This window comes from Chelonoidis abingdonii, chromosome 18 (genome assembly GCF_003597395.2).
Source record: "Chelonoidis abingdonii isolate Lonesome George chromosome 18, CheloAbing_2.0, whole genome shotgun sequence".
Classification (NCBI taxonomy): Eukaryota; Metazoa; Chordata; order Testudines; family Testudinidae; genus Chelonoidis; species Chelonoidis abingdonii.
Genome location: NC_133786.1, coordinates 8,810,051 through 8,832,569, shown reverse-complemented (window position 1 = coordinate 8,832,569; position 22,519 = coordinate 8,810,051). Strand labels below are relative to the sequence as shown.

Here is a 22,519-nt window from a genome sequence, read left to right as displayed (position 1 = left end):
GGACTTGGTATGAGTGGAGCTGTAGTTTGGGGTTCTGCAAACATGTTGCTGAGCTCCCTGGTGCTTGCAAAGACTTTCACAGAGTGGAGACAGGAGAGAGAGTTAGATGGAGCTGTAGGGAACTGAGTGAGGATTGTGTAGTGAGAGGAAGATGCCTGGGACATCATGTGGGATGGATGAAATGGTCTGGTGGGGACTCACAGAGATGGGAGGAGCTGGCATCGCTCTCAAGGGACACTGCTGAGGTACTGCAAAGAGGAAAGACCAGGGGGACAACTGGTAGAGGAAGGAGCCCTGCATGGGACTGGAGACAGGGGGATTGGAGCGATGTCAGGAGCCTTTCATCCAGTCACCAGCTCCCCCAGAACTCCAGCAAAGTTTAGGCCTGGCCCAGAAAAAGGTCAGAAACTCAAGTCTTGCCTTGATTTGAGCCAAATCGATTTGCCTAACCCTGATTGCCAAAGGAGTGATGAGTTTAATCCTGTCGTTCGATTCAAACTAGGAACCAGGAAAGCCTGCTCCAGAGTCCCCTTCTCCGGCTGGCAGAGCATGGCATGTGCCTGGCTAGGCTCTGAGAAGATTGTGAAGTGGCAGAAAGCCCTCTGTATAAGAACCCTAACCCTAGCTCCAGGTATCCTACCCACAGGAACCTGAATCCTAGCTCCGAGTACCAGACCCATAAGAACCCCAATCCTAGCTCCACTTACCAGATCCATAGGAACTCCAATCCTAGCTCCAAGTACCAGATTCATAGGAACCCCAATCCTAGCTCCAGGTACTAGACCCATAGGAACCCTAACCCTAGCTCTGAGTACCAGACCCATAGGAACCCCAATCCTAGCTCCACATACCAGGCCCATAGGAACCCCAATCCTAGATCCGAGTACCAGGCCCACAGGAACCCCAATCCTAACTCCGAGTACCAGACCCATAGAAACCCAAACCCTAGCTCCGAGTACCAGACCCATAGGAACTTCAATTCTAGGTCCAGGTACCAGGCCCACAGGAACCTCAACCCTAGCTCCAAGTACCCTACCTAGAGGAAACCATAGGGCAGGGATGAAGAAGGCAAGCCGAGGAGATGGGTCACAGCTGGATCATGCTGCCCTCTCTGGCTAAACGCAATGTGGTGTGACATCCTTTGCAGGTCTTCCATTCACTGATTTTTTTGTTTCGGCGTTTCACAACTCACTCGCCCTCCTCCCCAGCATCTCTATTTCTTCAGGCACTCTGGTCTTTTTTTTTTACTAGCTAATTCCTCCCAGTGGGCGCCTGCTCTTCATTACCATCACCCCAGCTTGCTTTGAGTCTTGTCTGACAACTCTCACTAGCACTTGGCTTCAGTATGAATATGAATGTTATTCATATTAGCGGTTTAAAGGCCAGTGCAGTATGGCCTGCTTCTGAAAAATGCATCGCCTGATGGGAAAAATATCCTCCAAGTAGTATTTTAAACCCATTTCTCCATTCCTGGGATGTGTTTAACACAGAAAACAAATGAAACAACCCTCACAGTTGGCGTAGGGCCTACAAAAAGAGAGATCTAGCTAAGCTTACACTGATAGATTCTCATAGGATCTGAGCATCACGCAAGCTGTTTTAATGTATTTATCTCCACCACACCCCCCAGGAAGTTATCCCCATTTCGCAGAAGGGAATGCAAAGCACAGAGAGATTAAGTGACTTGTCCAAGGTCCCAAAGAACAGTGGCATCAGTGGGAACCAAACTTGAGTCTCACAAATCCCAGGTTAGCACCCTAGTCAGCAGGCTGTCCTACTTCACTTCCCATTGGGGCATCTTTCTGGCATGATAAGGACTTTACGTTTTGTCTGCCATTTTAAAGGATCTAGACTGAGAGCATCTTTAGTCTTAAAGCCTCTGCATTTTCCCATACCCCCAAAGCCTGGATTTATGCTTCCAATAATACTCTTGGCACTTTCAGGTAAGAAGCCACACAATCTTCACCAAGGAGAATTACTTTTGCTCCCATTTCACAGATGGAGAAAAGGAGGCACAAAGAGCATAATGGTTTGCCACACAGTCATCCAATGGGACATTGACGGTCAGGAACTGAAGCTAGGTTAATTGACTCTCAGCCCACTTCTGTAATCACTGGATCACACTGCCCACTTTAGCCCACCAATGCCATTTACACATGCAGCATAGGGCATGCACATCTGAATTCAGGGTAGGGTGGCCACAAATTTTGGGTCTTTTTCTTTTATAGGCTCCTATTACCCCCCACCCCCATCACAATTTTTCGCACTTGCTGTCTGGTCACCCTAATTCAGAGAGCAGATTGAGGCCACTTTGAAAACAAATGCCCAGAAGATCCATTCCTAGGCAGGAAAGATAGCCTAGGAGTTCAGATACTCTATATTGTGGAGAGATGAATTAAATATAAATTCATGGCCTGATTTTAAGATGTGTCAAACAACTGCAGGTCTTGTTGGAATGGATGGGTGCTGCGCATGCTCAGCACCTGTACAGATCAGGTTATTAGTGCAGACTTGGGCCCAATACAAAAATCCAGATTTGAACCCTACCCAAGTTGGGGGGGAAATCTGGCTCAGAATCCAGATCAGACTTTAGCTGCTGGCTCCTGTGTTTATAAAGGGCTGATTCAGCTGGATCTGAACACCACTAGTCTCTGAACTACGGGCAAGTTTGCATCCGGATCTAAACACACCACCTTGGGCACATCTCTAATTAGCTGCTGCTCCAGGAGCATTGGCCTCTTTATCTCTGCAAAAGCCTCTTTTTAAAGGGCTAAACGAGATTTGGGGAGAGTAAATGGCTTGGCAATCTGGCTTCTTCTGTTCTCCTCGTCATTTAATTAAAACACCTGGGACAGAGGGATGCTCAATATTTAATTACTGTTTCCCCTGCCTGGACACAGCACCTGGATGCACTGGATGGGGAGGCCGGCTGCTTTCTCTGCCCCTTCCTTGACATGCTGTTTTTACGGCTCTTTTTGCCGCTGTGAGTGTGCGTGGGGGAGATGGTGCGGAATCGCAACAGAATCTTGGTGCCTCTTACAACAGCACTACAACAGAGTGCTCTATTCCCCACCTCCACCCCCCTCCTCTCTCCTGCAGTGAGAGCGTGGCTGTCACAAAGAAAGGGTGAAATCAGGTCGCTGACCCCTCTTTCCAGGCTCTGCAGTTCAAGTGCAGGCTCAAACACTCTGGCTTTGTTCAAGGTGAGTGGAGCCCTGGGAATGGCAGCAAATAGTTTTTCTGCTGGGGTGGATGCCACCCGCAAGACCTTTCTGTCCCGCTCCACCCATATACCCTGTCAGATTCACCAACCTTTTGTCTTCTTTGTACCACTGGAATTCTGCGGCGGGGACGGCGGAGGCTTCGCATTGAAGAATGCCCTTCTGCCCCACGGGCACCCCGGTGCTCTTGGCGTCCGAGATGTACGGCGGGTCTGTGGGGACATGAGGGCATGTGGGTTTCTCCCCCGGGCCTCGGAAAACCCTTCTATTCTGCCTTCACTCCACAAGCCTCTCTTTCTTCCCCACCTCATGGGCTGAGCCAAATGAACCAGCCAGAGGCAGAAGGTCCCTGTGCCAGCTGCCCTCCCCTAGCCAACAGGAGGTCTGTTCCCTGAGCTGGTGCCCAGTTCCTGCCACTCAAGTGCTGTTTTACAGGCCCGCAAGGAACTTCACGCCCAGCGCTCAGGCAGATGGAAAGAGAATGACCCCAAACCTCATTCTGTGGCTCTAGCCAGCATGGGCCCTTCCGTCTGTCTGCCCCAGTTCACCAGTAGCACATGCTTATTGGAGCCTCTGGTTCTCTCCACTGCGAACAGTTGTGTTCCATTGGCGTGACTGCACGTGACTTAGTGTGTGTGCGTGCGTGAGCCCATGTGCCTGTGTGTGCGTGAGCCCATACTGGTGAGTGCATTCACATGTTTGTCTGTGCATGTGTGTGAGCTCATGCACACATTTGTTTGTATGCGTGGGTGAGCACATGCACATGTTTGTGAATGAGTGAGTGTGTGCACATGTTTGTGCATGAGCGTGAGTGCACGCACAGGTACTTGAGCATGTGTGTGTGAACGCATGCACCATGTGTATGCTTTTTGAGCACGGGTGCTCCTGTGTGTACCACAGTGTCTACGTGGAAGTGCATGCCCCCTGTGTGTCTGTGCCTGTGTGTGTCTGAGTGCACGCAGTGTGTGTGTATGCAGGGCAGTAGGGTGCCAGGAGGGCTGAGTTTTCTTCACCCACTCTCTTAGCAGCAGCATTTCTGCTCATTATTTGTTTTTAAATTCCCACTTGCTGCTCACTTCCATCTTCACTTCTCCCCTGAGGTTATCAACACAGCATCTCACTATGGGCTGCGAAACTCCCATGCACACAGAGAGCCAGGGAGGCGGGGGAGTGGGGAAAAAAGGGCATTCAAAACCCAAGCGAATGGGTAGAACTACATCTGCTAAGAAAATAGGCACTCCCCTTCCCAACCCACTCTGCGTATGCCCCCAGCCCTCTGCAAGGACACACCCAGCCCTGCCCAGCCCTTCCCTCCTGCACAGATACTCCCTGTTCCCTGAAAGGGTGCCCCCAGCACAGCTCCCCCTTGCACAAACACCCCATTCTCCTGCAAGGACACACTCAGCCCTCCCCAGCAGACACACTCAGCTCCCCCGCAGCCCTTCCCAGCCCCAGACCGAGGCCTCTGCACAAACCCTGACCATGCCCCTTCTCCTTGGGCAGCAATACTGCCTGTGTGTGAGGGGACAATGATCTCTTCCCCTCCCCACCCCATGGAGGGTTCTCTCCTTTCTTTGCCCGCCACCCTGTTTCTGCTCACTGCCTCCTCTCAGCGTCGCCTCTGTGCTGCGGCCACGAGTTGGCACCCACGGTTACTTACAGTTCACGGTGACTTTCACTCTCCGGATGATGGGAGCTGCCACATCGTTGGACGCGCTGCACTCGTACTCGCCAGATTGCTCCCGGGTGATCCCCGTGATCTCCAGGTATTCGTCTTCACTCACGAAACCCACAGCTGCAGGGGCCAGAAAGAGAAGGAGAACACGAGCTAGGGAGCAGCGCCTCACCTGGGTTAACAGTTGCGTGCATTGAAAGGCGGTGGGGGACCCTTCAGCCGCTCTACCTACCCCCAATGCCAGTGGGGTTTCCTGACACATGAGCCCCACCCCTCCTCTTCAACCCTTTCTCTGTCTGATGCAAGAGAGAAACTCAAGTGCTACCGTCCAGCCATGGAGTAATAAGCAATTGCAGAGCCAGGTTTAGCAGGGCCCCATGCTATCCCACATGCAGAAGACAAGTTTCCACTCTGGTAGCATTGGTTTGGAGCCTGCAGTGTGGGAATATTCCCTTCTGGGTCAAGATGGGAAATTCATTTATCAGGCCAAATGGACAGGGTCTATTCTCTCCCACTCTAGCAAGGCCCCTGGACTGTGACCCTAAAGATCTCACCCTCCGAGAGGACTCAGGCACCCACTGAACATGGGATTCTTCAGGCTGGCTCTATACAGGGGGAGCCGTGGATAAGAAGCTATCCCTTTGGTTCAGCTAACAGGCTGCCTAATCAAACCATAAAGATCATTCCAATTTGGTCTAAATGGCAGGCTTGAATCTTCGTAACTAAGCACCAATGTCAGAAGGACCCTGAGCCAACAAATTCCCCTTGTCCAGGACCTTTTACCATCAGCTGGGTACTAATACGATCTGACCACTGAAAATCACCTTCCCGTCCCAAAGGATCACAACACATTCAATTATCATTTCATCCAGCACAGAAATGCTCTCCCCTCTGCTGTGAAATGTAGCAACTGTTTCACACTAGCAGCAAAACGGCTCCCAGCTTTACAAGAGGAAGTGCATGACACCATACATACCTGACTCTGGTGGTGGGAGTGAAGGCAGGAAGATTGCAATCACTCATGTTGGAATTTGTTCCAAGATGCCAGGCCTGATTTTCCCCTAATTTAGGGGGAAGGGCTGATCTATCTTTATAGACAACCAGGGTCAGATTTTCCAATGAGCTCAGGGCTCCACACAGTACCAAATGGGCTGAGTTCTGTTGAAGATTTAGCCTCTCATTTATGTGCTGTGTTCTCTGGAGAACTTTGTTTTGATACAGTCCCTGCTAGCATGCCAAGTGCACCACAGCTTGGGTATCATGGTCAGTGGAACTGGAATCAGAGGGCTCATGCTCCCTGCAGTAACTGGTATTCATGGGACACCAGAAAAAACAAGGAATGCAGGGAATTAGGCTGGAAGCAACACAGGGACATGGCAGTGCCCAGAATTTAATAAGTTCCACTTCAACTTAACCTGTGCCCACCTTCCCTCTTTGATAGTAAACCACGGGGGCAGTGTGGGAGCTGTGAGTTCCCCTGTGAGCAGCAGCTGGCAGCGTGGGCCACGGAGTTTGGGCTGAAACAGACAGAAACCTGGCTCTGCGATGGACCCAGTAGAAGGAGGGGGGCAGCACATCAGACAGTGGTGGTGACACCATGACTCTTTCTTAGAGTACGAGGGCATACCAGGTTCAGGTTACCAAGATAGGAAGGCAACAAGGAACCATATCGACCTCTGTGTAAGCAACCATGTTAACAGGGAAACACCTGCATGATTTCAGCTGGATAGCAGGGCCTCCGGCAACGTGACTAGAAAATCATTGGGAAGCTGATTGGAAACCCATACTCAGACAGTAATTATCAATGGTTCTCAGACAAGCTGGAAGGACATATCGAGTGGGACCCCACCATGATTTGTCCTGGGTCCAGTTCTATTCAATATCTTCATAAATGATTTGGATAATGGCATAGAGAGAACACTTATAAAGTCTGCAGATGATACAGAGCTGGGAAGGGTTGCAAGAATTTTAGAGGACAGGTTTAGAATTAGGGCTTGATAAACTGGAGAAACGGTCTGAAATAAATAGGATGGAATTCAATAAGGCAAAGTACTCCACTTAGGAAGGAATAATCAATTGAACAAACACAAAATGGGAAAACATTGCCTAGGAAGGAGAACTGCAGAAAAGGATCTGGGGGTTATATTGGGTCACAAACCAAATATGAGCCAAGCATGTAATATTGTTGCCAAAAAAAAAAAGAAAAGAAAAAGAAAAGCAAACATCATTCTGGAATGGATTAGCAGGACCTTTGTAAGCAAGACACGAGAAGTAATTCTTCCATTCCACTCAGCACCGATAAGGCCTCAACTGGAATACTGTGTCCATGCTTTGAGAAAAATGTGGACAAATTGGAGAAAGTCCAGAGGAGAGTGACACAAATGAGGAAAGGTCTAGAAAACATGACCTATGAGGAAAGATCGAAAAAACTGGGTTTGTTTAGTCTGGAGAAGAGAAGACGGAGGGAGGCCATGAAAATAGTCTTCAAGAATGTAAAAAGTTGTTATAAAGAGGAGGGTGATAAATTGTTCTCCTTATCCACTGAAGAAAGGACAAGAAGTAATGGGCTGAAATTGCAGCAAGGGAGATTTAGGTTGGACACGAGGAAAAGCATCCTAACTATAAGGATCGTTAAGCACCGGAACAAATGACCTAGGGAGGCTGTGGAACCTCTGTCATTAGACGTTTTTAAGAGCAGGTTAGACAAACACCCATCAGGATGGTCTGGATAATACTTAGTCCTGCCTGAGTGCAGGGGATTGAACTAGATAACCTGTTGAGGTCCCATCCTGTCCTACATTTCTACGATTATACGATTTGTTGGGGTGAATTGGACTCAAACATGTGCTTTACAAACAGCAGATGCAAGCAAATAATGTACAGTGACGGCACAATGCAGTCCAGGGAAAATGTGACCTCATAACAGCTGACCCAAAATATAACAGTTGGTCCCAGCTCAACTTTACGGTGGCAGAAGATAAGCACCACAGATCCCTCTTGGGAAATACGGCCATGCAAGCCATGGATCCGATCAGGTTCAGTAGCGATGCAAAAGAGAGAGTCCCATGGACAATGGAGACAATTTAAAAAGCACATGGGGATCTTTTCAAAAGCAACGGGTGCCTTGCAAGAAGGCTGCAGCTAGAACTATGCCCTGCCGTGGATTGGGTGTGCTTACCATGAAGGGAAATTACCATGGCACTGTGTAATCCAGTACACAGGGAGCCTCAAAGTCTGCAGAGCAGAAGTATCACAGCACCTGTAGAGGCCAGTACAGCCTAGTAAGCAGCATGGTAGTAAAGAAGTTATCAGGCAAATTATGCATCTGCCTCGACCCAAAGCAACTCAAATGAGTATTGAAAAGATGCCACTATTCACTGCTCACAATTTCCCAAAGCCAGAATCTTTGTGGTCTGTGACATGAGGAACAGGCTTTGGCCCATAAGCCTGGATAAAGAGCCTGGTATGCTGACAATGTTTGCAATGCCATTTGGTTGCCACAGATGGCCTTGCATGCTGGCGGGCATAAGCCCAGCACCAGAGGTGTTGCAGAGAAAACTTGCCCAAGCGCTGGAAGGGCTGCCTGGGGTGAAAGTAATCGCAGATGATATCCTTACTGTAGGTGAAGGGAGCAATGATACAGGAGCTGAATGGGACCGTAGCAGAGAATGACAAGCTTTTCTACAGTGATGCAGGGACAAGAACTTAAAACTCAACTGAAAAAAAATGCAACTCAGACAACATGAGGTGACATATATTGGACATTTGCTCACAGCAGAGGGACTGAAAGCAGATCCCAAAAAGCTGAAGGCAGTCAGAGACATGCCAGCTCTAGTGGCTATGAAAAGGGTACAGCACTTCATAGGAATGATATATTTTCTGACCATGTTCTGTCCACACTGGCTACCATAGGCAAGCCCATATATCAGCTCACAAGGCAGGATGCTGAATGGGCCTGGGCAGGTTCCTAACAGCAAGCATTTGACACTGTGAAACAAATTATAACAGATGCCCCTGTCCTGAAGTACCACCAGCCAGGTGAACCACTGAGACTCCAGGGTGATGCATCGGAGAAAGGATGGGGTGTACCTCATTTGCAGAAGCAGCCAGTAGCTTATGCCAGCAGACCCCCCCCCCCCCGTCGCAGGGCTATTACACCCCATCACCCCCTCGGGCCAGAGGAGAGATGCGTCCCCACAATCAAGTTAGAAGGGGAGCCCCAAATCTCAGGGCTGCATGGAATGTTTATTTGCCAGGAATGAATAGAATCACAGACTTTAAGGTCAGAAGGGACCATTAAGACTGTTTAGTCTGACCTCCTGCACAATGCAGGCCACAAAATCTCACTAGGGTGACCAGACGTCCCGATTTTATCGGGACTGTCCCATTATTTACTTGTTTGTCCCACGTCCCGACCGATGTTGGGTCGGGACGCAAATTGTCCCAATATTTTGCCCTCCGGCGCACAAGCAGAGGGGGCTTGTGCCCTCAACTCAGCCCTGGCCCCGCCCCAACTCCGTCCCCTCCTGCCGCATTGGATTCCTCCCTATGTCCCCGCCCTGGCCCGGCCTCTTCCCCAAGCACGCTGCATTACTCCTCACCCCCTCTCCCTCCCAGGCTTGCGTGAATCAGCCCCCACCAATTTTTCCTATGCTCCGGTGGCTCGTTTTCTTCCCACTCTGCCAGTGACCTGTCCGCCCTTCCCCCCGTGTCCCCATATTTCATGTCTCTCATCTGGTCACCCTAGAATCTCACTCACCCACTCCTGTATCAAACTCTTAACCTATTTCTGAGCTACTGAAGTCCTCAAATCGTGGTTTAAAGACTTCAAGGTGCAGAGAATCCTCCAGCAAGTGGCCCATGCCCCACACCACAGAGGAAGGCGAAAAATCCCCAGGGCCTCTGCTAATCTGCCCTGGAAGAAAATTCCTTCCCAACCCCAAACATAGCGATCAGCTAAACCCTGAGCATGTGGGCAAGACTCACCAGCCAGCACCCAGGAAAGAATTCTCTGTAGTAACTCAGATCCCACCCCATTTAGTGTCCCATCACAGATCATTGGACATATTTACCACCAATAGTCAAAGAACAGTCAGCTCTGCTCCTTGATGGAAGGTCATGGTCATGTGCTAACTACCAACCACAGCCCCTTCCACTACAGCACTAGGCTGTTGTATTGGCTCAGAGCCAGCTGAAGAGCATCATCTACTGAATCACAACCACCATTTCCTGCAGTGGTCCTTGGAGGTCTCCCAGCCATATACCAATCTTCTCCAAAGGCTCTTTGCCAGCAAGCTGCGACTGCAGCAGAGGTGGTCCGGCTGGTTCTTAGTACTAGCTGGACCCCTACCCTATATTTAAAAGTAGCATGCATTAAAAAAATATTCAGGTTATTAATGCTATGCTTCCCGCGGTGCCATTCCTGTGCCCTGTTTCCAATGAAAAAGTGTGTTTGACCTTGAAAGAAGAAGAAAAACAGCAGCAGCAGCTTTTTTTTTAATAGCCCCTGAACAGGGAGAGAGTGGGATTTTTGTATTTATTTCTTTGAAATCTCCCTATCGCCTTTATCAGATCTCCTGCAGCAGGGCTGCTATAATTACTGTGCAAAGCATCTCTGAGACCAGTGTCACACTTAATATTCCTATTAATTTTAAACGGTAGTCCTTGGTACATATGTGTGGCAATTGGTGTCATATTTTAATTAGGCTTGCCCTACACCATCTGAAATTAATAATAGCTCGAATTACCAGTGTAATTTATAAATTAACATTGCTGCAGCATTAGGAAATAAATTAGCTCCGGACAGCTGTTTCTGGGATTGAGCGCCACCGGTGAGGGGAGTGCTCACAGGTCCCCCAGGGAGATGCTGCGCTTGGCTGCAGGATCTGGGGAGACGAGAGGACACCGAGTCCTGCAGCTCTCCTGCCTCTCCTCTCGCCTAGGGCGATGCCACTCAGAGAAGTATCTTAATGATGGTGCGTGCGGGGGTTTGCCGTCCCAATAAGTTATGGCTCGAGGTGGGTGGCTGGTCACATCTCATGCATGGTTACTTGTGTGAATAAGGAAAATACGCACACTGCATGCTCAAATACACTCCCCACAGCTGTCCACCTCCGGTAGGCAACCATACAAGAACCCATTGCTGCAGCATCTGCCCAGTGACTATAATCATGTAGATTGACAGCATTCTGTCTGTCTGTCTGTCTATTTATCATACTCCGATCATTTTAGTATAAAGCATCCAAATATACTCATACACCTGCATAGATACTGATGCTCATGCAGGCACACACAGGTTCTAAGATATGTCTGTGTTCACTGCACAGAGGACTATGCAAACATGTACACGAGTATACACAGACTGCACATTAGCACAGGTTTGCAGATGCGCTCATGTGTTTTCATGCATGTGTGCATTTTGCGGAACACTCGCCGTATGGCTAAACATGGCCTGTGGTAATCTCTCCAGCACCCGTTACTCGCCTGGGGACCGGGAACTGTGAGTCTAAGTGGAGATGAATCCTCCTCCCTGGCAGCTAAGCATAGCCGCTCCATGGCGAGTGGCCATAGGATCTGCATAGCAGTGCATCCTCCAGCCTAATTCCTTATCCAAAGGGCCCCCTCGCGAAGACTCACAGAGCTGAGCTCTGCCCCAGAGAAGAACCCCATCCCTATAACATGTTTCCCCTGTTGTACAGCAGAAACATATCAATTCCACAGCCAGATGACCCTCATCCTCTTCCCCTGCCCGGTTGGAGGCTGCAGGATTTGCCTCCTTTATGCACATGTACAAACACACATATAAACAATGAACACATGCAGATAGGGGCACACCCATATGTGCTGCCTCTGTTCATCATATGATTTAAAAAGCCAATCTGCAGCCATGTGTTTCTGGGACACCCTGCAGGCAATGAAATTGACGCATGGCCACTCCTTTGATTTCCATCTACATCCTGTGTCCCTGCCTTCTTCCCCTCACTCCCTCCCCCTCCCCCACATACGTGTCTACTATAACCAGAATGCATATGCCAGTCACAAACCAGCCCTAAAGTGCACTGTGTGCAGCTTAAGCTGCACTCCAGAATGTAGAAAGGGGGCGAACCACTGCATCTTTACGTCATCTCAGGCTCCTCAGCACTGTGATGAATTGTTAACATCCATATGCTTCCGAGGTCCAAAGCAGGAATCCCCACTGGACTGGTTTACGACTAAAACTGCTGAGATCATCGGTACCTAGCACAACTGAAGGGCAAGATGTGAAGGCGTCACCCCCAAATCAATATCCTTTGGAGACACAAAAATTGCACTTTTCTATTCCATGGGTTGTGTGGTAATGCGTGCTGCAAAAAGGGCCACCCTTTTATGGCTGACCTAGAATTGGCTTCTCAGTAGCACAGCGCTGCCTGCTGATAAAGTGAGGACACAGTCAGTGGCCTTCAGATACTTCCGTGTGCAAATTTCACTCCAGTCTCTGCAAAGCAAAGATAATGAACCACTTTCTAATTAACAAAAGTCCTTTCTCTGAGTGCATGGAAGTAGCTTAGTGAGCATGTACCTTATTGAATCTCATGCCAAAAGAATTAGCCATTGGAGTGCAGGAAACCACAGTGCTCGCATGTGGTTTGAGCCTGTTATAAGTGAGCTTCAGTATGTTTCCTTAGCATGCAACAGACTTCGTTAAAAATTAATGGTCAGGGTCAGCCTTCCACCCACAAACGCTAGGGAAAGATCAGAGATAAAGGCTCCCGAGTCCTTCGTTTTGTGCTTTGATAGTGCAGAAGCCGGAGATAAGTGCATGATGATAAACCTACAGAGGGGTGAACCACAAAAGGCATGGGAATCCAAGTCACTTTGGATGGGTACACACAAGATCTGATCCTTATCCAAACAATTTGGATGTCTAGAGCCTGCAAAGGCAGGCCAGAAATACAGCAGAGTACAGAGACACAGTTCTTGCACTGTATTTCAGCACTTGCTTTTGCCCTTTCAGAGACTGCAGGATCAGGCTTCAGGTATCTAGTTACTATTGATGAGTATTATTGTAGCTTCTAGAGGCTTCACTGAGATCGAGGTTCCATTGCACTAGATGCTGTACATACACATACTGAGAGAGAGTCCATGCCCCAGAAAGCTTACAATCCAAACAGACAAGAGAAAGAAAGGGTTGGAGGGGGATTGGAGGCACGGACAAGGTCACACAGCCAGGAGGAGATCCCAAGTTTCCTGAGTCCCAGTCCAGCGATCTATCCATTAGACCACACTGCCTCTCATCCATCTATTTATCATTAGTTACCCATAATACTAACAACACTGGGAATTATTAAGGCATGTGAGAAATCTAATTTGCTTTCCAACATCTATGTTCTTTTGTTGACTCTGATCTTTATTCAGCTTAAAACAATTAACCTAGAAGGGTCAGTTTCTCTTACTGTTTACGGTCAGTGTCTCGTGGACTAGTGCCATGATGCTGTGCTTGGGTTCCCACCACAGTAGAGAAACAAGTCAATACCCCTGTTGTTTTCCATGAATGAGAAAAAAAAAAGCCTGTGATCATTTCTGTGAACATCAGGACTCATTCCTTCCACCCTGCCCTTTCGTCAGTCAGTGGCACCTGCGCAGAGGGAGTTCAAAACAGCGCTTTGCGGAGTTGGCACCATTACACAGTGTGTGTAAAGGACAACCCAAGGTGCACAGCGGGGGGTATCCAGGCCATTACGTCCCCCCGCTTTTGATTTATCTTTTTAAATATACAAAACTTAAGTTTTGACTTAAGTTCACCTTCCCTGCATAATACCATGGGTGATTCAGTGCTGGCGCTGCTACTAGGTAGTAAAAAGTCTTAAAAAAACCCCTATATATGGAAAACCGCAGTCACCTCCTAAACCATAATAGTTCATCAGTTTCCCTTTTTTTAACACCTTAAGGCTACAGAGCACAGGAGGCCTTTCTGAACAGTATGTTGCCATTGGGTTTCAGGTTTTTAAAAGGAGAGAAAGTTTCGCTGGACAGAGAAGCAGTAGATAAAGTCACAAGCCACAAAGTCTGTAAAACTCTCAACTAGCTGAGACCATTTAAAATGAGTGTGATACAAAACAGATCAACATTTTACTTCCAAGCTGAAAATTCATTGCCCATATTCCACCCCGCCCCCAAATAAAATGGGGTTTAGCAGACCCTTTGCTGTAGCATCCCCTGCTGGGCAACACCAGCCACTGCATCTGTCTAAAGCAAAAAGCGCAGATTGAGACTAATTGCTAATGCACTCTGCTCTGTGGCCTCTGCATTTTTGCCTATTTATAATGGGACGTCTTGTTGATATCTGGACAAATCTCATTCATTAGTGACTGCCAGGAATGGAGAAACAAACAGACTGGACTCAGGGGAGCAGCACTGGGGTTAAGCAAACACAATCTGTAAGCACAGACAGTAAGAAGCAACAGAATGCTCATGTAAACTGTGGCTGCTGGGGTCTCACAGGGCCATTAGAGATGGAAAGGACAATTATTCACATAGAGAGTGGCACTGACTGGCATGAAAGGTGGAACTGGTACGTCTTCAGGTGAAGATCACCCCTGTGTGGAGATCCGGCACAGCTGTATGCACTGCTTACATCCTGCTCAAGCCCTGTTTTGGCAGCTTAAGTGATGCTTAAGTCATAGGTCTCATGCTGGCCCTGCTGCAGAGGGGTAAATTTCACTCTTTGGGCCTGTTTCGCTGTGGCATTATTCCACTGCCCTGCCAGTGCGACTCCCTTGTTTGCAGCGACATTACAAGCTGGAGTGATGCAGTGGTGAAACAGGTGTGTTGTGTTTCCATCTAGAGCACCGCCTCTGTGAACGTTTCTTGTGAGAAGGGGCTTGAGGGGCTGGCTCCCAGGAGAGATATGGGGCTGTTCAGAAATTCTCCTTCCCATCTGATGGCTGTGTGAAATGGGTTAGTGTATCTCATAGACTCACAGACTTTAAGGTCAGAAGGGACCATTATGATCATCTAGTCTGACCTCCTGCACAATGCAGGCTACAGAATCTCACCCACCCACTTCTGTAACAAACCCCTAACCTATGTCTGAGTTATTGAAGTCCTCAAACTGTGGTTTGAAGACTTAACTCAGTTCTTAGTGGGCACAGGTCTGTCACAACACCAAGCAACATAATGGGCTCATTTGCTGGCAATTCCAGCAGAAAGGCATAGGATTAAATGGACCATGGAGTCCATCCTCTTATTTCATACACAGAGGGGGTCCAGGGTGAGGCTGATTGGCAGGGCAGCGTATGCAGGTGAGGTTCTCCACATACCCGTGTGATAGCTTCCGTAGCTAGCACTTGCCTCTCTCAAAGTTCACTCCCCGGTACCATCGGAGGCAGGACAGTCTGTTAATCTGAAATAGCCAGTTCCTGGTAGAAGCTTTGGGAGTTCCCTCACCTCCTTCCATTCTTCCTTGTTGAATCAACTTTGTTAACTTTTAAAAGATGGCTCCGCTTGAGCACAGTTAGGAGCTGAAATATTACAGGAATTAATATTAAGCTCTCTGATCTCCTTGGGAGCCACAACACTGGCACAGCCGGCACCTATTATTATTATTAATAATAAAGATATAACACAGGCCAGAAAATTGAGCCATTAAGAAGTACGTATTCCCCATCCATCAGCTAAGTGCACACAAGATTCTTGCTTTAACTAGGATAGGGAGCGCCTTTCTGCCTCCTTCTGGCCTGGGGCGTGCTAGGGCATCTCAAGGCAAGCTCTGAAGTTTGGTCAGATATCTTCCACCGTTTCTCATGTAGCAGAGGCAAGAGTGTCAGGGGACAACATTTCATTAGTTGAGTAAAGACCTCTTCAGAAGTCCTATTTATCCACTCATCTCCCCACACCTACCTACCTACCTATCCATCCATTCATTCCCATATACTCCCAGCAATCTAGCTCTATATGTACCCCTCATCTCGATAGTATCTGAGTAACTTTCAGTCATTATTGGGTTTTAGTCACTGCTCTGTATCAAGCCAGGAAGGGTGAAGATTTCACACATGTGTGTGAGTCTGTCTGTCGTCTCCTCTGAAGGATGCAGACCTGTCTCGGGGCATATTATCACCTCTGGATTGCCACTGGGACTGCAAGCTCCCAGATGTGAGGCTGCTGTTGATTCCCTTCCTTGGGCTCATCGTTTTCACACTGCAAAGGAAGGTGAGCCTAGCCCCTTTAAGTCCCATGCTTCCCAGAAGCAGCATGCGGGGAACGGTCCATTAGATTTTTAACTCATTCATTTAAAAGCAAATGGCAGGCTGAATGTTCTGGAGCACCTCAAAGCCACAGACAAGAAGCACTTGTTTGTTTCAGGATCGGTGTGGGGTACATGCTTGGCCAGTCTTCCCGCTCAGCTCGGCCAATGAAACCCACTTTTCACCTGCAGCATCCCCTGCTATTCCAGTCCTAGGTGTCTCATGCAGCTCTGTTAATGCACCTGAAAGTGGCCCATTAGTGCTCCCAGCTGTGCCAGCACTGGGGCTCCTCATTGCTCTGCCGTACCACAGTCCTGATGGACACAACTGATCAACAACACTGCCAACATTACAACTAGAACCCACAGCAGCATTCCTGGCTCCTCCCCACAGCTCTGCCAAGCCACTTCCCCTCTGGCTAGCAGCTCCACCCCTGCTCCACCGGGCTTCTGGTGTTTTCTTGTGATGTGTGCACAATTATTCACTAGTGACTAGGAGGAGACGCCACCAAACACATTGCACCAGTGACCAGGGACTTAGCTGAACCCTGGAGAGGGACAGCTGGAGCAATAACCTGCTATCCCAGCCAGCCTGTGACATAACTGCATAGTGCCTGGGGTATGTATCTAAGTTACCTAAGCATCCATGTCTTCGATTCTGTCCTTTGATTCCAAGCTCTAATGGCCTGCACGTAGGAACTCTGCGGGAAACGGCGACTGTCCCAGTGCATTCTGGAAGGGGGGAGTGTGTTGTAAGCCGGTGGTGCACAGTCAGCAACTGGCAACTGAAGCACTGCCTCTGAGAGAGTGGATGATAACGTACGCTGTCAGGCAGAGAAGCCAAGCAGAACACAAGTGGCTGCAACAGAGCAATTAGCAAGGAACTTAGGTAAATCAGCAGAAAGCTTGTTCCTGCCTTTAGAGCCCTGTGCACATAGAAATGTGCATTTCTGCCCTCTGTCCCCATTCATGCACAGAGAAGTACTTCTGTGCCTGCCCCCACAATCCCCATTATGCCTGCACATTTCCTGCCAGGGGAAGTGGGGTCCTGTGCATCAGCCATGATAGTAGCCATCAGGGATCTCAATTTTGTTCTTGACTCTGCTATCAAGTCGCTGTAGCGCTGCAGTGCCTCAGTTTTCCCATCTGTAAAGTAGGTCTAACGACACTGACCTCCCTTGTAAACAGCTTTGAGGCCTAGCGATGAAAAGCGCTATATAAATGCCAAGTACTTTCACCCCACAAGCACACATTTGTTTATTGCTTCTTTATGGCGCTCATCCCCCTACTTTCTAAGACTGAATGAATTTATCCTGCTACGAGGAAGTGAAGCATTATCACTATTTTACAAACAGGGGAGCTGAGGCAGAGATTAAGTGAGCTGCCGAAGGTGACACAGTCAGTGAGTGGCAGAGCTGGGCACAGAACCAAGTTCTGCAGTGTCCTTGCCCAATGTCTTAACCAAAAGGCCACGTTTCCTCTTGTGTCCTCCCATGTAGCCTTATACACTCACTCTGCTTGCCTGTACATGACTAGGCGCTGTCTGACCTGGGAGAACAACCGTTTAGGGGGACCTGGGTGCAACACAATAAAACACTGATCAGTCTTATTGCATGGATGGAACCCAATCATGGCTGAACTCCGTCCCCAGAGCAAGGTAACAGCATGATGCTGGGATGCAGGAAAGCACGACTTGGTTCCATCTACTGTGCAAGGCTGACCGTGGTGGGGATGACTGTGTTACACCCAGATCTCCTAACCCAGGAAGTCCCTACAGTGGGTTGAGGCTCTTGCTTCCCAGGGATACTCTAATATGAAAGTGCTCTACAAAGAGATGCATGGAGAGGATGGGGCTGGCTCCATACAAAATGGAAAATGACTGCCTGGGAATGAGTACTGCGGAAAGGGATCTAGGGGTCATGGTGGATCACAAGCTACATATGAGTCAACAGTGTAACATTGGTGCAAAAAATCAAACATCATTCCAGGCTATATTAGCAGGAGCGTTGTAAGCAAGACACGAGAAGTCATTCTTCTGCTCTACTCCACGGTGATTAGGCCTCAGCTGGAGTATTGTGTCCAGTTCTGGGCGTCACATTTCATGTTACCTTTCTTGTCCTTGTGGACAAATTGGAGAAAGTCCAGAGAAGAGCAACAAAAATGATTAAAGGTCTAGAAAACATGACCTATGAGGGAAGATTGAAAAAAATGGGTTTCTTTAGTCTGGAGAAGAGAAGACTGAGAGGGGACATGATAACAGTTTTCAAGTGACATAAAAGATTGTTACACGGAGGAGGGAGAGCAATTGTTCTTCTTAACCTCTGAGGGTTAAGAAGAACAATGGGTTTAAATTGTAGCAAGGGTGGTTTAGGTTGGACATCAGGAAAAGTTTCCTAACTGTCAGAGTTGGTCAACACTGGAATAAATTGCCTAGGGAGGTTATGGAATCTCCATCATTGGACATTTTTAAGAGCAGGTTGGACAAACACCTGTCAGGCATGATTTAGATAATACTTAGTCCTTCCTTGAGTGCAGGGGACTGGACTAGATGACCTCTCGAGGTCCCTTCCGGTCCTATGATTCTATGATTCTAACTGCAGTAAAATATAACACTGATGTCATCCCTAGGAGGACTGCAAAGGAGGAGGAATGAGGCGTGTCTGTAACCTCACCCCTCCATGCTCACCCAGGGCTTGGCCTAAGGGGCTGCATTCTCTGCAGATGTAGTCAGTAGAGTTACACAGCACTTTAGTTCAAAGATTTCCGGTGCTGAGAACCAGGAACAAGAGGTCATAAGGGTGCTGGGGAAGATTGGAGGATGAAGGAGAGAGGCACGGACATGAAATCCAGCACAGGTCAATAGTGGCCATGTGTGCTCACCACCTATCAGCTGGTTGGTGGCTTGGGTGAAATGAGCTGGGTGAGTCTCAGCCTGTACTGCAATGGGGCATGCACCCGGCTCCCAAAACTCCACCACAGTTAGCACCAATTGGCCCTCTGCTGGCAGGTGTAGCAAGGAGGTCAAGTAGTTAGTAGAGCATAGGAGCTGAATGGTCCCTCTAGGGAAAGGCTAGAGTTCATCCACAGGGGGCACTGCCAGGCCCTGCTGCCACTCATGCAGCACCTGTTATATGACAGGGTGGCTGGTCTGGCCCCTTGCGCCAGCGCTAAGATTCCCTCTTAAAACAAAAGCAGCAGCGCAGAAATAATGAGCCACATCCTCACCCCAGTCCTGGCTCCTCCCCCAAGAAAAAGAGGGCATGGCCAGAGCATGCTGGGCCATGGTGATTCTGGCACTTCGGACCACTGCAGGCAGCATAGGTTAAAGCAGCCTTGAAGCTATTTCACTCTGAGGGTGGAACCACTGTGAGCCATCTTTCCCCCTTCCTCTGGATCCGGCACTGAGTGATCAGATCTAAGGATCAGGAGCCAAAAAAAGGGTGCAGACGAGCTGGGGGAAGGGAACAGCCCAGGGTCTGGAAAAGAGATGAGCTGGATGTCACGTCCTGCAAGGCCTGTGCTATTAACACTGCTCCTGAAACCCAGCAAAGCTTATGAATAGCCCCAGTGTGTCATGCAGGTCCCCATGTCCTCTCCGGAGACAGGCGAGAGGAATGGCAGAGATGAGCCCGAAACAGAAAGGTATAAATAACAGAGCGCTGTCTCTCCCATGGCGTGGTAGAGATAAGCCACAGCAGGTACATTAGAGAGATTGCCATCTACAAGCCAGCGGATGGTGCCTTGCATTGTAAGGACCCTGGCTCATCTGTCAGAGATCAGGGGGAGGGGAGATGGGACAGCTTGTGCACTGGCAGCCTGGAATGAGTAGTGAGAAGAGGGAGGAAGGATCTGCGGTCTAGGCAGAGGAATGAGCAAAGATAAAAGAAAGGAAGGGGGCATCTGCTCTTGGATCAGGGGCTGCAGAAATCAGGCCACCAAGCAGGAGAAAGCACTTTTCTTCCTACCCCTGCCCCACACCCTCCAATCGTCTTCTTGTCTCCCTCAACCCATCGTTTTCATCCAGGCTGTAATATGATAATAACACTCCTCTACAGACAAAATGCTTCTGAAATAAATGTAGTCAAACTTTACTAATTCTGGTTCACTGAGAACAAAAATGATACTTAAAATTGTTGATTGGCTCTAGTCTAGCTGTTGGGCTCCAGACTACAGCAGTGGAATCTCCTGGCAGGTGATGTTAGGGTTTCCATGTTCCATGACCGTCAAAAGGATCTTGTCCCATTCTTCTTCATGGAAGGTGATCTTGTAGCCTGCAACAACATCGATGGTGTGATGGCAGCCCTCAACATCGTTCACGATCCAGATGAGTGGAGACTGTTCATTGATTCATCGAAGACGAGTCTTAAAGCTGTTTTGCTGCATAATGGCAATGTTTTGCCATCAATTCCAGTTGGTCATGCAGTCCATATGAAGGAAACCTATGACAACATGAAACAACTTTTGAGGTGCATAAACTATGACCAACATCAGTGGCAGCTTTGTGGCGATTTGAAGGTTGTTGCTCTCTTGCTTGGTCTGCAGACTGGATACACAAAGTACTGCTGTTTTCTCTGCGAATGGGATAGTCGTGCAAGAGATTCCCACTACATCAAGAAAGATTGGCCACTCCGACAGTCATTGGAGCCTGGGAGGAAAAGTGTTCAGCATCCACCACTTGTTGAATCAAGGAAGATTTTGTTACCACCCTTACACATCAAGCTGGGTCTGATGAAGAACTTTGTCAAGGCCATTGACAAAACACAAGCAGCTTTCAAGTACCTCCGTGGAAAATTTCCAAGGTTAAGTGAAGCTAAGATAAAGGAAGGTGTCTTTGTTGGTCCTCAGATTCGTGAACTTCTTCAAGATGATGCATTTGACCATGCACTGCGTGGCAAGGAAAAGATGGCATGGAAAGCCTTCCAGTTAGTGGCAATAAATTTTCTCGGAAACAACAAGGCAGACAACTACAGGTTGTTGGTGGAAAACCTCCTCAAGGCATACAAAAGCCTTGGTTGCAACATGTCACTAAAGATACATTTTTTGCACTCTCATCTAGATTTTTTTCCACCGAACTGCGGAGCCGTGAGCGACGAGCACGGCGAGCGATTTCACCAGGACATTGCAACAATGGAGAAACGCTATCAGGGCAAATGGAGCCCATCAATGCTTGCAGACTATTGCTGGACAGTGACAAGAGATGCTCCATTTAATGAATACAAGAGACAAGCCAAGAAGCACCGAGTAGACACTGAATAGGACTAAACTATGTACATAATAGTTTTTTGCCTTTTGTTTCATAATAAATTTTATTTATATAACCCTTTTGCTGATTTTTAAAGTGTTACATAAACAGGACAGGTGAAATATTATCATGTAAAGCAACCATAAACACATGAAAAGACCTAGGTTTACAATTTATGATTAAAACTCTACTATCTACACAATATACATAGACATAAAATGTAAAAACTTAAATATCTTAGAAACAGTAGCCAATCAGTTGTTTTAATTGTCATATTTGAATTCAGCACATCAAAATACATAATGAATACCACATTTTATCTCTGAAGAAGATGACTTCTCAAAAATTGTAGACCTGTGTAACGGATAAGAATGTGAACACATGCACCCAGACTAATGTTGTGCCATCCTTGCTTGGCTTAATGTCCCGTTCAGGTCTCTGGGATTTGCCTTCCAAGTTTCCCAGACTGCACATTGTGGTGTGCCCATTAAAGAAGCTTTAATGAAGAAGGATGTCCCAGTGCAACCTGCCTTGCGCTTCTGTATCTTCAAGAGCTGACTGAAAAACTCTCTCCAACTCCAGACTGCTCCACCATGTCTCCTGGCACTGACAGAGAGAGCACTGCACCTCTGGGAGAATATGCTTTGCACATGAGAATCTGGACTTTGATTATTATTTATGCGCATTAGACTAGTGACTAGACAAGATGAGGGTCCTGTTGTGGTAGGTGGAGTATATACACGGAAGAAGAGACTGTCCCTACCCTAGATAGCTAACACTCTGAATAGACCATAAAAAGTGTGGAAGGAAGGAATTATTATCCCTTTTCTTTTAAATCGATGGGGAACTGAGCCTCAGGGAGATTAAGTGCCTTGGCCAAGATCACACAGTGAGTCTGTGGCAGAATCATGAACTGAACCAAGACCTCGAATGCAGCATTTTAACAAGCTGATCCTTCCTCTCCATGTACAGCCCTCGTAAGACACTAACCTTGCGGTGCATTCATGCCACTTTTGTCACAGCAGCACACGAGAGCCATTCTAACGGCACCTTTCATCCGTGTGGCTCCCAAGGCCCTGTTCAGCGCAGGAGTTGCTTCTTTCCCCACTGCAGACAGCAGAGTCCACAGCATCTCACCTGATCACCAGACCGACTTCCCG

At 48.2% G+C, this 22,519-nt stretch overlaps 1 protein-coding gene across 11 annotated transcripts in view; it reads right to left on the bottom strand.

Annotated features, from left to right (window-relative positions):
- Positions 1-22,519, bottom strand: part of NTM (neurotrimin) — a 704,730-nt gene that overhangs the window by 23,777 nt on the left and 658,434 nt on the right. For all 11 annotated transcript variants that reach the window (XM_032802373.2, XM_075073594.1, XM_032802381.2 and 8 more), the window contains 2 exons: positions 4,882-5,016; positions 3,313-3,433 (listed from right to left, as the gene is read on the bottom strand). In XM_032802373.2, coding sequence (XP_032658264.1) covers positions 3,313-3,433; positions 4,882-5,016 — 256 coding nt within the window. The remainder of the gene's footprint in view (positions 1-3,312; positions 3,434-4,881; positions 5,017-22,519) is intronic.